The 16,110-nt window shown below is 37.1% G+C and overlaps 1 protein-coding gene across 20 annotated transcripts in view; it reads right to left on the reverse strand.

The window, feature by feature from the left end:
- ZMYND8 (zinc finger MYND-type containing 8) overlaps positions 1-16,110 on the reverse strand; it is a 115,461-nt gene that overhangs the window by 19,938 nt on the left and 79,413 nt on the right. For all 20 annotated transcript variants that reach the window (XR_003091759.1, XR_003091761.1, XR_003091764.1 and 17 more), the window contains 4 exons: positions 14,930-15,045; positions 13,194-13,675; positions 7,829-7,969; positions 959-1,111 (listed from right to left, as the gene is read on the reverse strand). Coding sequence is in view for 15 of the 20 variants with exons in the window: in XM_025191594.1 (XP_025047379.1) it covers positions 959-1,111; positions 7,829-7,969; positions 13,194-13,675; positions 14,930-15,045 (892 nt within the window). In the remaining 5 variants the exon portion in view is untranslated. The remainder of the gene's footprint in view (positions 1-958; positions 1,112-7,828; positions 7,970-13,193; positions 13,676-14,929; positions 15,046-16,110) is intronic.

Below are 16,110 nucleotides of genomic sequence, written 5' to 3' on the forward strand. Positions count from 1 at the left end.
TGTAATGATGGTACATATATTACACATATCATGTAATGAGGATTCAGATTGTCATTTGATTGGGCACTTTTAAAATTGCTCTGCAGCCATGCACTTCTGTAAGGGTATGGCTGCAGAGCACTTGAAAGGCCCAATCACATGACAAACCATCACTTCTTATTTACCTCTATGACAAACTGATTGCAGACTTAGGTTTTTCAGGGAGAGAGTGTCATTTGCTTTCAGTATTTGTAGAGACATACAAAGCTATAATACTACAGAAATTTTTGGTAACAGTAACAACCATCCCCTATCTTGCATACATGGATTTGTTAATACTGGGTAACTGTTACAAAGCTAGCTAGAGTTTCATGTTATAACCTAGGGCTGTCCAACTTTGGAGCAGCCAGGGTTTGCACGCTGCACTGGTCACAGGATTTAGGCTGCAGTGGTCCTCGAAATCCCCACCACCTGCAACCCCCTGCCATACAAGCAACATGAGGACCTTCCCTTCTACCCCCCCTGAATGGGCAAGCCCCTTCCTGCCTCTACCAGAAGAGCAGCACAAGCCCCACCTATAATGGGAACAATGACAGCCAGGCAGGAGCCAGTTAGCCCCCTGTGGCCCAAATGTAGCCCAGGGGCCACTAGTTGGACAGTCCTATTATGAGCAAACAATAAAATCATAATACTTATCCACTTTGACAAGTGAAAATAGCAGAAGTAAAACATGAAAGTTCTTCACACAGTGATTCCTAACTGTAGGTTCTACTGTGTGTTAGACCATGCATGCACTAAGCTGGAACAAAGTCCCTAAACGTTCAAAGAACATCACCTATTCTTAAGTTTTAACGTGTTTAAATTTTCACAACTTGAAGTTCTTTTTCCTCAAAAGTGTAAGAAAAAATATTAAATTCCGTTTCTTTAAAGTTTGGGTTCCATGTTCCCATTGCTTAATGCATTCTGGACATGTGCATACCTAGCTGTGCTTTGCAACTCTCTATTGTCTTATCAAGATTAAGCTGAAACCTGCTGCGAATCTGTCGCTTTGGTGAAATTAGTGGCACAGGTGTGGACTGCTGCTGAACTGATTCACTCAACTCTTTTAGATCCATCTCAGCTTTGCTGCGATCTGAAAGATATTAAAAAGGTGTTTTTTAATTAAGAAAGATACTTTACAGAAAACCAGTACTCATAAATAACAAGTGTTTGCCAAGTTACTGAATTTTAGGCAGCCAAACATGTGAGGTAACTAGAACTTACTGTTCTTTTAGAATGATTCTTTGCACGTAAACTCCAAAATAAAGCAACTCAAAATAAAAACTTTAGCACAAACAGAACAGATTTCCCCCCTTAGTCTCAATATTCAAATTCAAAAGTACAGCTGAGAATCATTTTTTTCATAACAGATGCAAAATAACCCAAAGATCACCATTCTTAATTATAATCAGCTATCTATTGCTGGTAAAGTTGCTGCTGTAATTTTACTGTTAATAGTTTTGTAGGGATGAAAGAAATCAAAAATAAATTTCCCGATAAATGTCTTTTAAATGCAAACACTAAGAATAGGAGAAGAAATATACAAATAAGGACGGTTATACCAGCGTAATCAATGACTCAGCCCTATCAAATACAGTAGACCCTTGAATATCCTGGAAAATTACCTTCTCTTTGGCTTATATACATATAAGCCAAGTAACCATGTAAGTATATATTTAAAGTAGCTAATGTCTCAATAAAGGTTGTAGAAATGTCTGCAGCCATATACTGAGAGGTCTGAACTGAGCTCATTAACAAGATAGTAGTCTCTTCTCATTTCCCCTCAATTTTTCTAAGAGTAAGTGCTATACTGTGAAGCAAAGCATGAATGGAGGGCATTCACAATAAGACTCATTATAATTTGTTTACCTTGAACATTCTGAAAAGCCCATTTGTCTGATGGGCAATGGGAGAGGGCTTAAGACACTGAGGACAGAGTTCCTGTCTTTAAAAGTGAGATAAAAGCATTTGCTGTATGATAGAATGATATATTGTAGGATGAAAGGAAGATGAAGAAATGCTATTACTTTGGTCTATTTACTCTATAGACCTTATAATTTATGTTTTTCAATGTATAATCAAGGACACCCTTTGGTATGAAATTTCAAAATGATCAAAATCTAAATGGATAGCTGAAACGAGCACAACACTTCCAAATTAATTTTTTAAAAGCACACACTAGGATGTAAGCAAGATGATTTATTTCAGTACTGGGTCTGTACTGCCATGTGGGGTGGACCAAGGAATTTTGCTCCAAATCAGATCAGCAGTCTCAGGCTTTTGAACTTCTGCAGCATCACACATGGTTGGTAGGCTAAAACATATTTCACCTAGTCTGTTCCTATCATTATAAGGCCTGGATCACTGATGGCACTTTGGTCTCTCCTGTTCTCCATGATGCAGCTTCTAAGGAGTAAAATGCAGCAGGCTTAATACAGAGATACCCTGGTGACATTTAACTGCCTGTGACACTCAAGAAGTCAGTCTAAATGCTCTAACAGGCTCTTCTGGCATTAAACTCAACAAAACTATGACAGAACTGGATTTAGGGTTTTCCACTCCTCATCTCACCAAAGCTGGGGAGGGCTGAGTATAACACAGAACTTAATCTTTAAGATTTAGAGTGTTTTTATATGTGCTCCGTGGGTGGAGGGGCACTTTAATTAAAGCTGCTCCAAGAGCCACTCTCAAGAGCCACTCTAACTAAAGCACCAGCAGCATCTCATGTATCAGTGTCTCTGCACTTCTAAATGGCAGTGAGGACGCTTTAAATATAGCTCAAACGAGCTGTGGTTACAGCACTCCCACCACCATTTTTCAGCATGGGGATGCTGATACACAAGACCGTGATTACCATGCTCCAGCACAGGCAGACTCTATTCATCAAGTCTGCTCCAAGACACTGTAGTTACAGTATATTGGAGCAGCCTCCCCGCATGTGAACAGGCACCCTAAGACATAGTATTTAAGTTGATTTTGAAAATTAAAATAAGCTCTTTAGTCACGTCAGTGCTCTTGGGCAGAGATGGTTTTCAAAGCCATTTCAGTGCTTTTGTAAGTGTTTTTCATGTCTGAGGAAAGTACTTGTTAGTATTAGTCACCCTCTCCCTGTGTACATACTTACAGATTGTAATTACATTATGTTTTAACCTTCTATAAAAATCACGCATTCTTAAATTGACGTGATATGGTAATTTGCTTCATTACAGGGCAGAAGCTCTCTGGATGATATGGAGTATATTTTATAATTTTAGGAACAAAATATTCTTTTCCAAGGACTGCAATACATTCAGTGAGATCTTAACTTTCAATAGTATTTTAAGAACGGTTTTACTAAGTAGAGTGTAATAATTAGGAGAACTAGGACATCTTAGGACATAAGGACAAATCCTAATGGATTTGTTGCATGAAGAAATGGAACATGAGCCTCAGCAATACCTGCAAGAGCTGAACCAAACCAATATAATTAAAAATGTGAATATAAGATACATATTTGATAAGTAACCAAACTAGGTAACTCTAGCTGAGCCAGGCAGAGGCAAATACAACTGTATCTACTCAGATAACTAAGCCAGGTAGAGAATACCACTCAGCTGACTAATGTTCTCTGCTACTCAATTATTCAGTTTGATCCTTTTTTTTTTTTTTTTTTTTTTAATTAATAATAAGGTTGCCTTACGTCTGGGTTTTCCCAGACATGGCCTCTTTTTAAGCCCTCCGATCTCTGTCCAGGTGGGTTTTTCAAAGGGGAGGGGTGATTGTAGGCAGAAAGCACCACGTGCGTCTGTGCACCCCGGGAGCTGCAGTCAGGGTAAGTCTGGGGTTGGACGTTGGGAAAGGGGTTGCCTGTCCCTCCAGCAGAAAGGGGCAGGGGGGCATTTTGAGGGCAGCACGGAACTCCACGGCTGGGCTGGCATTGAGTTAAACCAGGAAGTGGATCCAAACTTTCCAATTTGTTACAACTACTAACTATACATCAGCAGTTGGCAACATTCTTAGGCTGCAGGTTGAAAGGACTGTTTGGATCAGAGAAGGCTGTACAAGTGAAGGGCCAGCTGCCACTACTTAATCCTGCAGTGGTGACCACCACTTAAGCACCCTACTGCCAAATGCTGCCAAAGCACCAGATCTGTGAGTTGAATTTGGCCTATGGGCTGTAGGGGCACCTATACATGTGCAGTGAGGCTACTCTGACATTCTGTAATTACAGCACGTTGGAACAGACTTGATTAATTGAGTCTGCTGGAGTGTGGTAATTGCCATGCTCCAGCAGACTCCAACATCACATGTATCAGCATCCCCACACTGAAAAATGGTGGCAGGAGAACTTTAACTAAAGCTCAAATGAGCTTTAAAGCACCCCTGCCACCATTTTTCAGTGCAGGGATGCTGATACACTCGATGCTCTGGAAACTTTAATTAGCATGTCCCTCAGAGCCACTCTAATTAAAGCCGCATTTCCAACCCCCTCCCCCTGCCCCCCCATACTCTCTCAGAGCATGTATATAAACGCTCTAGGTTCCCAACCTGTGGTGCAAACCATTCTGAAATTATTTAACATAAAGAGAATAGGATAAATCTATGAGTGAACTAAATAGAGCACAATATAGTGTTACAAGGAAAGAATCATAATCTTTACCTATGCATTTTATCTGCAACACAATTAAACCATGTCAACAGAGATGCCAAAGTAAATATCACATTTTAGAGGGTCTAAGTTCCACCTGAATGGATGACAACTAGCTCTCAGCTAAAACACAAAAGTACAGCCTCTGAGAAAATGCTATAACTTCTTTTCCTTGGCTTTCAGATTCATAAGTGTAGACACTGAAGAGACTGTTGGAAGATTTAATTTTTTGTGATGGAGGTATTGTTTACTAGAAGAAACTGAGGTAACATACTTATTTGCATAACTATATAGTTTGAAAGATTGTAAAGAGGGCTCACATATTTGGACTGATGTTCTTTTTTCAGTGTTGATACAACTATAAATCAGTCACGATGTAACCCACACAGAAACGTTAATGCTGAAGACAATGTTGCTCTTTGAACAACCAGCTTTTCTATTATCTTCCCACTGCTGTTTGCATAGTAGCAGCAAATTATATAGAATATAATTCTATATATAGTACACACACAAACACACATTGTATATAATAGCATGTGCTGCTCTGATGCTAAAACTATGCCTTAATACTACAACAGAGCAAGAAGGAGCAGAAATTAAGCAACTTAATACTAGTCCATAAAATGTACCAGTCATTCAATTAAATGATTCCTATACAGTGACAAATCATGGCAAGCCCATTTAATTATGGACCTGACAGGGTAACTGACCTACTGAATAATGGGAAAGCAGCAGGTGTAATATCTGGACTTTAGTAAAGCTTCTGTTCCTGCCCCAAGTCACACTCTTATAAGCAAGCTAAGAGATTACAGTTTAGATGGAATCACCACCATCTTGGGTGCACAAATGATTGAAAAATCACCCTCAAAGAATGGTTATTAATGGTTAACTGTCAAAATTTGGAAGGCATCTAAAGTGGGCTGTGTAGTGTTTCCTAGGCCTGGTTGCATTCAATATTTTAATTAGTGATCTGGATGATGGAACAGAGAATACTTTTACAAAATCTGAGTGATCCTAAGGTACAAGGTATTGCAAGCACTGAGGAGGACAGAATTGGATTTATAAATAACAATAACAAACTAAAGAGATGATCTAATATCAAGAAAATGAAATTCATAAAAGGATTCTGAAAGTTACAGCTGATCACAAACTAAAGAAGTCAACAGTGTGATTCTGTTATATAAAAAGATAAATTTCATTTGGGATGTTTTAATAGAAATACAACATTTCAGATACTAGGGGTAAATCCTCCTCTCCGCTACTCAGTACTGCTGAGCAATTGGCTCGAGTACCATGTCTAGTTTTGGGCAGAGCATTTCAAGAAAGCTATGGACAGAACTGTAGAGTCCATGGGAGAGTAATAAGAATGATATATGGTGTATGAAAGACCCATGAGAAAAAGTTGACAGGACTGGATTTTTTATAGTCTAAAAAAGAGAAGACTCAGGCGAGATCTGACAAACATGATCTTTCAACATGCAAAAAAGGTTTTCATAAAGGGGACAGTAACCAACTGTTACTCTATCACCAAGGGGGGGGGGGTTAAAAGGAATCAGCTTAATTTGAAGCAAAGAAGAGCTCAGTACACAATACCGAGCAAAAGAGCTCAATGTACAACAGCTTCCATCATTCTCAGTGGGAGAAACTGGGTGACAAACTTGAAAATCCAGTCTTAAATATGTAAAAGAAAACTAACTACTAACATTTAATTCATTCATTTTACCCATAGGCAATCAGTGTTTTTAACTATGGCAAGAATGTCTCTCCAGCCAAAGACAAGGAAGGATATACTTTTCACTCAAGAGTCCCTTCAATCCCAACATATGAAACAGAAGCCACAAGAATTAGAGCTCTCTCATCAACATGTTTTTGTACCAAAAAAAAATATTACTGGAAATTGTTTTCCTGTTTGTGTTAGCTGAATGCTATTGGTGGCCAAGGATTAAGGGAATGCAACAGACCTGAAAGACAGAATGGCCCCTGACAAATTTTTCAACAGGTGCTTTATCTCAAAATTTTCCAAGCTTTCTGGTAATCCCATCCCTGAAAGCTGACTTCAGAGATAACCTGGAAATTGGCATCTAGTTATTCTTTTACTCATCCAAAGACACAACTTCCTTCTTATGTTCCATGTATCCAACTTCTACCTTTTCAGCTTTAGACACAATCTGTTAAGAACAGTTCTTATTAGATTACAAAAAATCTTTGCTCTTAGACAGTAAATGTAGGGTTTTGGCTCAGTGTTCTCCAACTTCGTGTATACAACTTCAGCCAGTCTCAGAGCAACTGTCATTGACTAATCTTAAACAGATTTCTTCTAAATAAAGTTGAAGAAGATAGTGTCCCGAAACACAGAACCAGGACAAGGTGCTCTGATGAAGCATACAGGCTTCTGGTGTTCTTTCAACTTTCAAGGAGACTCCCCCTATTGCTATGCTGGGGTCATGGCTGGAGTCTACACAATCAGGATGGAGCTCAAGCTATATCTGACATAGTTAATGAAATCACAAAGTCCATTGACCATTTTCATCTTCACAAAGCAATGTATTCAGCAGAAGGATATTTGCCTAAAATTGAACAGGTAAATGGAGTTCAGGATGAAAAGCTTCAACCAACTATGTTAAAAAGGCCTTCAGAAAGTACCACATCAAATCTTCAACTTCCTTCCTTCCTGGTTTCTTAACATGGCTTTCAATTAAGTTTCACAAAAACATGTTACTTCACCTCTTAAGGATAATCAATTTTTAGTATTTTAACAATCCATCTAATCATGTCACGTTACTGCACAGACTCTCTCTCTCTCAATGGCAGAAACAATTTAAGTCAGTTGCCTATTATGCTGAAATATGCTGCAATTGCAATAAACAACTCTAACGATACAAAAGAGAAGCTAAACCTTCTAGCACCTGCACTAGTAACCAAGTCTCATTTTCTTCATAGAATCCAACTGAACATCAAAACTTTATTACTGCCTGTCATCAATAAGTCAAAAGGTTTTAAAATATCCCTTTCATTTCCACCTTCACAAGTAAGAGGGAACCATTTCAGAGATGAAATAATATTTAACATGTACTTCAGCACTTTGCATTTAAATCCATATTCATGCGATTTGCTCATATTATTTCACATCCATGCTATTGTTACTTATATAATAGTATTAGACTTTCAAAGGTTAGAACTAACCAAGGTTAAGATTCAGAATGCTTCCCGGAGTGGAAGTTCTTTCTTGCTTAGCAGCAATAGGTGTTGAGGCTTGAGGAGAGAAAGGTTTTGGGCTGCCTGATACGCTCCCTGCTTGGCCTGTCCTTGTTGGTGCCGGAGAAGCTGAAAAAGTGCAGAATTGATAGACAGATTTAAAAATAAATAGAATCAGTATAAAGCAAGGGGTGGTGAAACAGCTTTTCTTTTCAACTAGCATCAATAGAAGCACAGAGAAGAGTTGTTTTTAATAGCTTCAAGTGCAAGTTACACATATTAGCACTACAACAGCCCTTCCATTTTTGTCTATTAAATAAGAAACCCTAAGAAAAATCATTTAGTTTTGAATTTAGGCATGAATCAGTTTGGTTAAACCAAATAATTATTTTATCTCCAACAACCATAATTTATGTATGCATAAATTATCAGGGGTTTCAAATTTCAAAATTCAGTGCATTTTAGATGTTATTAAGTTCCTGACAAACTGACACATCTTTTATTTATATCAAAGCAGGAACAAGGTACACTAACTGATCAGTAAAAGACAATTCATAAAAATCACAGCAGTGGTAGATCAGTGTCTAATCCTATCAAATACAAGGTAGCAAAATACCTTGTATATACCTCAGGAAAGTGGAATCCTATTCTTTAAGAAGCTTTAATCTGTATGGAGAGATGGGACTAATTTATTGTAGGTCACACTGAACTCACGTTACCATTTCATCAGTTACTGAAGTGGTTTTAAACCTATTTCATTCAAGTGTAAAGTTGTATCAGTTTAGCCCCGCATATACTAAATAGAGGAACAGAAAGATGATGCAGTTACACCAGTTCAGCTGACCCATGCTCCTGTGCAGTAAGTTCCCTCCCCCAACCCCTCAAAATGGTATAGTGTTACACCTATCTACAGCCTCTGTCTATGAATTCATCTTTCAAAAACTACCAATTTGGAGGGCAAATAGATGAATTTAGGATAGGAAACATTTCTAGAACAAAAACCAGAAGACTCAGTATTGTCAATGAGAGCCGCTCAGTAAGGTATCCTTCATCTATGTTTAGGTACTGTAATGTTTGTTTACAATTATTTATTATGTAGGAGCATTGCAGAACATGCACATTTCATATTTCAATATATGTAGCGGAGAACAAAGTCTGGATAAGGGCATGCAAGTTATCAACAAAACTTTGCGTAAGAAAAATATTGATAATATTACTACAAATGTAAGCATTTTCAAAATGAGGCAACAACAAAGTTTAAGCAAAAATTAAATATTACAGACGTTAATAATAGGAGGGGGGAAGGAAACAGTCATGCCAAAAGAAAAGACACAGGGTACAGAATAAGTTAATGATCCAGTAGGCCTTGCAATGATGGATCAGTAGAGCATGGGAAAAAGAGTAATTCCAGATTTACTTTTCATCAATAACAGTAAAAAAGCTGTTTGCTTGTGTTTTCTCTCTCCATAGCTGATAAAGCAACTCTGCTATGATCTCTAGGCTTGTTCCAAGAAATGGAAATGAAATACTGAAATGAAACATTTTGAAACATGATTTTAGCAACTCCTCGTTGAACTATCCATGTATAATGGTCTATCAGGTACAAAAAAAAGTGTGCGAAACTAACCAAATTGCAGAAATTTGCCCTGGGGACTGTACAAGCTCAAAGAACCTATGTAAGCCTAAAAGTTTCCTTGTTTCAGTTATGCTAAAAGACAATAACACCATAAGAGAACTAGTCATACCAGCATGTTTTCCCTATTGACAGATCCATTAATTTCACATCATTAAAATTTATTTTGACTACCTTGTTATCACTCTCACACATGAGATAGGGAATTGGTTATTTAACTTCTATACCAAGACTTGGCTTTGTAACCAATGCTGACATTCAAATATAGTGGTTGGGAAGGGTGGGGTTTCCTAAATGGTCAGATGTCAAGCAGAAATCCATTCTTCTCATCTCAGGTGGCACCACAGGTAAAACTTAACATTCTCATGCCAACTTAGCAAAAAAAGAATAAAAATGTATTAAACCAAACAGTAATTTGGTGCTTAAACCAAACACTGATTTATAGGGACCGTGAATAAACTTCCCTAGTGCATAAGCTATTACAAAATTGTCCAGTCTGGATTTTTTTTAACCATTTCTCCAAGTTGTAGTCCCAGTCAGGGACTTCATGAAATGGACAGCTGATTTGATGCATCCTAGCAATTTCTACAGAGCAATTCCTTGGTTCTCTTTTCCATTGTTTAGCTACTACAGCCACCTCTAAGGCTGTCCTCAGCTTCCTAAAAGGAAGTAGAAGAGTAAAAATGATGAAGTTCTTCCCACAATATATTAAACCCTAACAATGAGACCTGTTAAGGCAAAGGTAATGAAGGTAATCTAAACATTTAGAAAAACTACATGGCATCAATCTATAATGAGAATGTTATTTTTGAGACTATAAGGGTTAGACTTTTAAAATTAAATCTTAGATTCTGTTAAGAATAAACAACACTGGCCCAGCTGGTTTGTGTAGACAACTAGATTTTCCAAACCTTCTCCCTTGGTTTTTCATGCATATTTTTCAGAAGAAAATTGACACGGTTACAACAAAGAATCACAGTTTTGCATTTTTTCCCATTCTCCATTCATGAAAAGTAAATACCAGCTGACGAAGGGCCAATAGGAAATAGATAAACTGACACGAACAATAAACTGACATCAGTTCTATAAAATAAGACAGTCTAAAAGCGTCTCCCCATCTGAACCACTCACAACATGGTAACTTTCCCATTTGCTATCTACAGAAATCCCTATCCAGAAGTAAAAAAGCTATCGAGAAACCAAGCCATGATTCTAAAATAACCCTGGAATTATCTCAAAAGATGTGTTTTTGGCATACTGTCCTATTGTCAACCACCTGTTTTTGATCCATACTCTGGTGTCACCCTAAATGCACCACACAATTGTTAATACTGCCAAAGGAATGGTAACCTAAATACCTATTATTGCAATAATGTATTATTGTTCAGGTATGTTGCATATGACCCTGTGAATGTCTGGCCTTTGGATTCAGAGCAAAAACAAAATGCCACACTAAAGAGGAACAGCAGCCCCAGGAACACTCAGCAATGCAAGTCAGGAAAAAAAATCCACAGAAACGTAAGAAGTTCTTGAGAATCTGCATCACTGGACCTGAGAGGAGAATAAGGCCAACATTTCTTAAAAGCAATATACCTGGCCATGTGACAGACGGACACTGAGGTTGTAGCTTCAAGAAACACCTTGCAAACCTCATATTTCTCTCATTTTCTGATATACCAGATCTAATTTCTGTTGCCTGACATTTAGCCTCCAAATGTCTAACAACTGTAACCAGTATGTACATAAAACCAATTTAATTTCTAAAGTTGTGCAATCCTCGTGACTGAAAAAGGTGCTCTTTTGTCTATGTTTCCAAATGCTTTGACACCGCGTAAGATACCAGTCAAACATTTAAATAGCAAATGTTATGTTCAAAGTTTCTGCTAAAAATATTAAAATAAGTTGGGAGTTATCTCTGGCACTGGATCTCCATTTATTTGCGTCTCTGATGCAAATAAAATGCCCAACATACTCCCACTGAAACCATTCCGCCTCATTTATAAAATGGCATAAATAGCAAGAGGGGCCAAAATATTTCTCATTTAAAAATGTTATTTTCAAATACAAACATGTTTATTTACAAAGAGAAATACTTCACAAGAAGTGAACTTCCTAAATCTGCTGCAGAACAAAGTTTAGGGTTCTGTTTTTAAACTTAGAGCATAAACATAGAATAAAAATAAAACATATAAAAATATACATATTACAATTTCTTATATGCCTAGGATTCAGAAAGGCAGCAATTCACAAAGCAATGAATACACTCTACCAAGTACTAAGCACTAGTTCTGCTATCAGCATCCCTTCTCCCCAAAGCAGTTGTTCTCATCGTTTTTGGATTTTAGACTCAAGGCAACTGTTATTACATGCCTTGCAAAATTGTCAACTCTTAGTTTTCACGCATTTCAGGACTATGAAAAAATAGAAGAAAGATTCTTCTTTTGAAAAGAACTCAGAAAGAGCATGGCAGGACAGAATGTTTTTGATACTATATATTCCTGTTTGAAATCTCTGGGTTTATCTCTACTGAAACTATAGGAAAAAGGGATTCTGAAAAAAATCAAGCTCTCCCAAGGTACTTCAAGTTGAGAAATCATAATGGTAGCAACTAAAACACTCAGTCATTTTGAAAATCTTGGCCAATGGCTGCAGCTACAGATGCTATTTTTGCTGAAGAGAGCTCTGGTATGTTAACTTGATAGTACCAAAATGAAAAAAAAGTGTGTTAACCAACTTCTAATAAAATCACATTTGAAAATATTTCATAAAACAGTAGAATCCAGATTTTGCTTAAATAGGTGGCTTGCAACCCATTTAATTTGTAGTGTGTTGCAAAATGAAGGTTAAGCCACTCAGCTGATTCTGCAGTTTTATTTCAAAGGTCACTGCTGCTCTTATCAGTAGGAGCTCCTCAACAGTCCCACACAACTGCTTTCATCAAGCGGGATAAGGAGCCTAAAACCTGCAAAGAATTCTACCCTACCCATTTTCAGACAGGGCTAGAAAAATATTTACCTTGAATTTATTAGTGTAATGATTCATAAGTGGGGGGAAAAAAGACAAAGATGGGTGAAGAGAATTTTTAGCTAAAAACTATGACTGAGCAACGTATTGTCCAAGAATCAAAAATATTTGCATTCACTAATCAATCCTCACAACAGGAAGATAAAATCATCTCCATTTTATAGATGAAATATTTACGGCCTAAAAAATGTTAATTGATCTGCCTGAGGTGACAAAGAAAGTAGGTGGAAGAGCTGTGCATATCATTTATTCCTGCTATCTCCTGGCTGTATCCTTGAACTACTCTGCCATGTTCCTTCTTACCAAGTACAATTCTCCAAGCACAGTGGGACTTCATGTTCCTGTCACTTTACTGACTTCAATGAAGTAACGTGCTGATCAATCAGGCTAATTCTGATTCACATCCCTTATTGTTAAAGCTCTCCTAAGAATGACTGTCAAGTCTCACCTGAGTATCTCCAGTGACAAGAAGCTGTTTTGGCATTAACTCCCACCATGACAATTATAAAATACTCTTGCTATTTAAAATAAATTTTCCTGGCCAATTTGTAAAATTTCTTTGGCCTGCTGACCACAAAAAATTAACTGGTGCCTGCTGCTATGCCTTCTTTGCAAACTGACTATACAGAAAGCTCATCATTATTGTATTTAATAAAACTATTCCAAGTACAGAATTGCTAGTTCTCCAGTTTTTACCTGTACTCTTGTCAATAAAGTCCATGGACTCTTCACTTGCACTAAAGTGGCTGGAGCTTGCTTTTTTCTCTGCATCCTGTTCAACATCAGATCCAGTGTGAACTGATGAGTTTGTACTCATTGGTGACCGTGGCATGTCTGTCAAGGAAATTCTTCGACCAGTGCTACTGCTTAGCATAGGTTTGCTCATGAGAATCTTGGGTGATGCTGTCATGTCGAAGTTCAGTTTGATTTTCTCTTGCTTGTCTGTCTTTGCAGTTCCAGCAGATGGGTTTGCAGGGTCTAACAACATTTGGTATTGATTATTGGGAGTATATGGTGTCCGGAAAGGTGCGTAATTAAATACTCCAAATTTTCTACGAATGTTATCAACATAAACCTCCATCTCTTGCATTGCACTGTTGAAGATGCTTTTAGTCTTTTTCACAGAAAAAGGAATTTCTTTAGACATGAGGTAGCAATTATTTATTGGAACCCAGGCCCTAAATACAAAACAATATAATGAAAAGAGAAAGATACATAATTAAATTTCATGTTGTAGATATGACATGGGTAATTTTTAAGACAAATTCATTTACTTTATCATAGCATCCCCCCAAAATGTATACCATATTTAAAAAATGATCGTGCATGCCTCCTTTCTCTTTAAAGTAATTACTATTTAGTGAATAGATAACATATGTTTTAGATTTTCACTAACTTATTTCTTTTGGTCGAATAATGAATCTGGTGACATTGGCTGCAATTTACATGACATTCCTAGTTAAAAATTCCATCTAACTGTGAAAGATCCCCTAAACAACAAACTTTGAGTACAGTCATGTTGGGGTTGGGAGCAAAGTAGAAAAGCCTGTCAAACAGTTTTTAAAATAATCTTCTGGTAGTAGTGGCATGCACGTTCTTTAAAATGCGGAACTGTATTTTTACACTGCATTACCTCAAAAGCAATGGAATGATGTAGCACTAGCAGCACAAACTCAGCAACAATGTTTGAAGAGATTTTTTTTGATTGGTTCCATATGGTTGTTCAACTCTATACCCACTGAAGACCATAAAATTCCAGGACTGCTGACTTCTTTACACTCAAAGAATTATGGCATATCCTCATATAACCCTAGATTCACATTTTCAAATCTTTCAATTCTATACCCACTGCTAGTCATAACTGCTTCCTTCACCAAGCAGATCACTGACAAGCCTAGAAAAATGTATGTACTATACTCCCCTCAGAGTAAAACTGGCATTTTAATTGAGGATTCTGGAATCTACACTTCGCTATTTCAGACAAAATGATATATTTATTGTACAATGGCCAAAGAATATGTACAACCATTTAACAAGCATTTTCTACCTCTAATTTTTTTAAAAGACTCTGATCTTAAGAGCTTATGATTTATATCTGAAGGAAAAACCATTTATTTTAAGATGCAATAAAATGCTTATTTTAACATAGGCAAGAGACAGTTAAACTCAGTGCTACAGGATGCAGTTTGGTTCGTACAAAGAAGCATCTACGAGAATGTGTATTATGCTACTCTAGCAAAGACAGATCTTACATTCTACAGACGTCATAAAAATTTTAACATGTATACAAGCTACGTGATACACACACATATATACAGAGTCTGTTAAGAGTTAAACATGCATAGGCTAGATAATATTAAGTACTTAGAGTACAGAATTACAACACTTTATTAAGTGCAGCCCATTCAGTCATCTTGACGCTGAATTCCCACCTGTCATGTTGGCCAAAGAAACGGGCATCGACTTGCCCATCTTTATCCCTCAGTGCTTTAGCAGGCCAGAATGGAAAGCCTTTGAGTTTCGCCCAGACCAAAGGATGTGGATTGCTCTAGAGGAAGATGCACAGCACACAGTGAGAAAATATTACAAGCAAAATATTATTTTTAAATTTCTGATTGTGTGATTTTGGATGGTATTTATTATTTAGATTGCAATAACCCAATGAGTACAGGGCACTTTGCAAATAAAAGCAAGGTGCAGACAAACTTATTAAAAGATTATTTTCATGAGTTAATCATTTTTCTATGAATTGTAACTTATAGCTATAGGCACGTCCCAACAATGAAAACAGCTTTCAGACTGAATAAGGAAAAAGTAATTTAAGAGTCTGGGAACTTAAATGTCAACCAAATGTAATATATTTACAAGAAGCTATAGTAAACCTATCATAATAATGTAGATTACAATAATTTTTAGTAGCACTATCCCTTTGATTACACACGTTCAAAACTAGATTTTCTAATACTCTTCTCATTCTTTTCCCCACACTAATGTGTTTGTTTTATTCCGCCTAATATGGACCTCTCATTCTGCAAACTCTCTCACTTGCACTGAAGCCAAGACAGTTTGGGAACTGGGCTCTCATTCTATACATTTCTGCTTGAGGTCCTGGTTTCTATTTCTCTTGTATGATATTAAAGATAATATCAGCATAAGGCAGACAAATTATTAATAGAATATATTTATAAACTAAACTCAGATTTCCAAGCCCACATGTGGAGAAATGAACATTTATATTTTATAATTCTTACCCTGCCTTCGAATACCACATACAAACACAGATAACCCAAAAGCAAGGATCATATCTTTGAGGGAAGAGGTTGACAGTTGAATGTTGGCAACCTATGTAACCACATATTTCATACTGTACATATCATTTTAAAATAAATGCACAGTCTGACAACCAAGCATCTCTGATAAATTTTATGACATGCTTTGCAAAATCTAACTTCGGGGTTTGTTTCCCAGAGCTGAAAAACTTGTCTGGCACTCCATACAAAATATCTCAGCTTTAGAATTTCCAGATCCACTACAACCACAATCAACTGTAGCTGTTCCCCTTGCTTTAAGTCACTCACTCACTACCCAGAGAATTTTAAAACAAGAGATGTAA

Source organism: Alligator sinensis, unplaced genomic scaffold (assembly GCF_000455745.1).
Source record: "Alligator sinensis unplaced genomic scaffold, ASM45574v1 scaffold76_1, whole genome shotgun sequence".
Taxonomy (NCBI): Eukaryota; Metazoa; Chordata; order Crocodylia; family Alligatoridae; genus Alligator; species Alligator sinensis.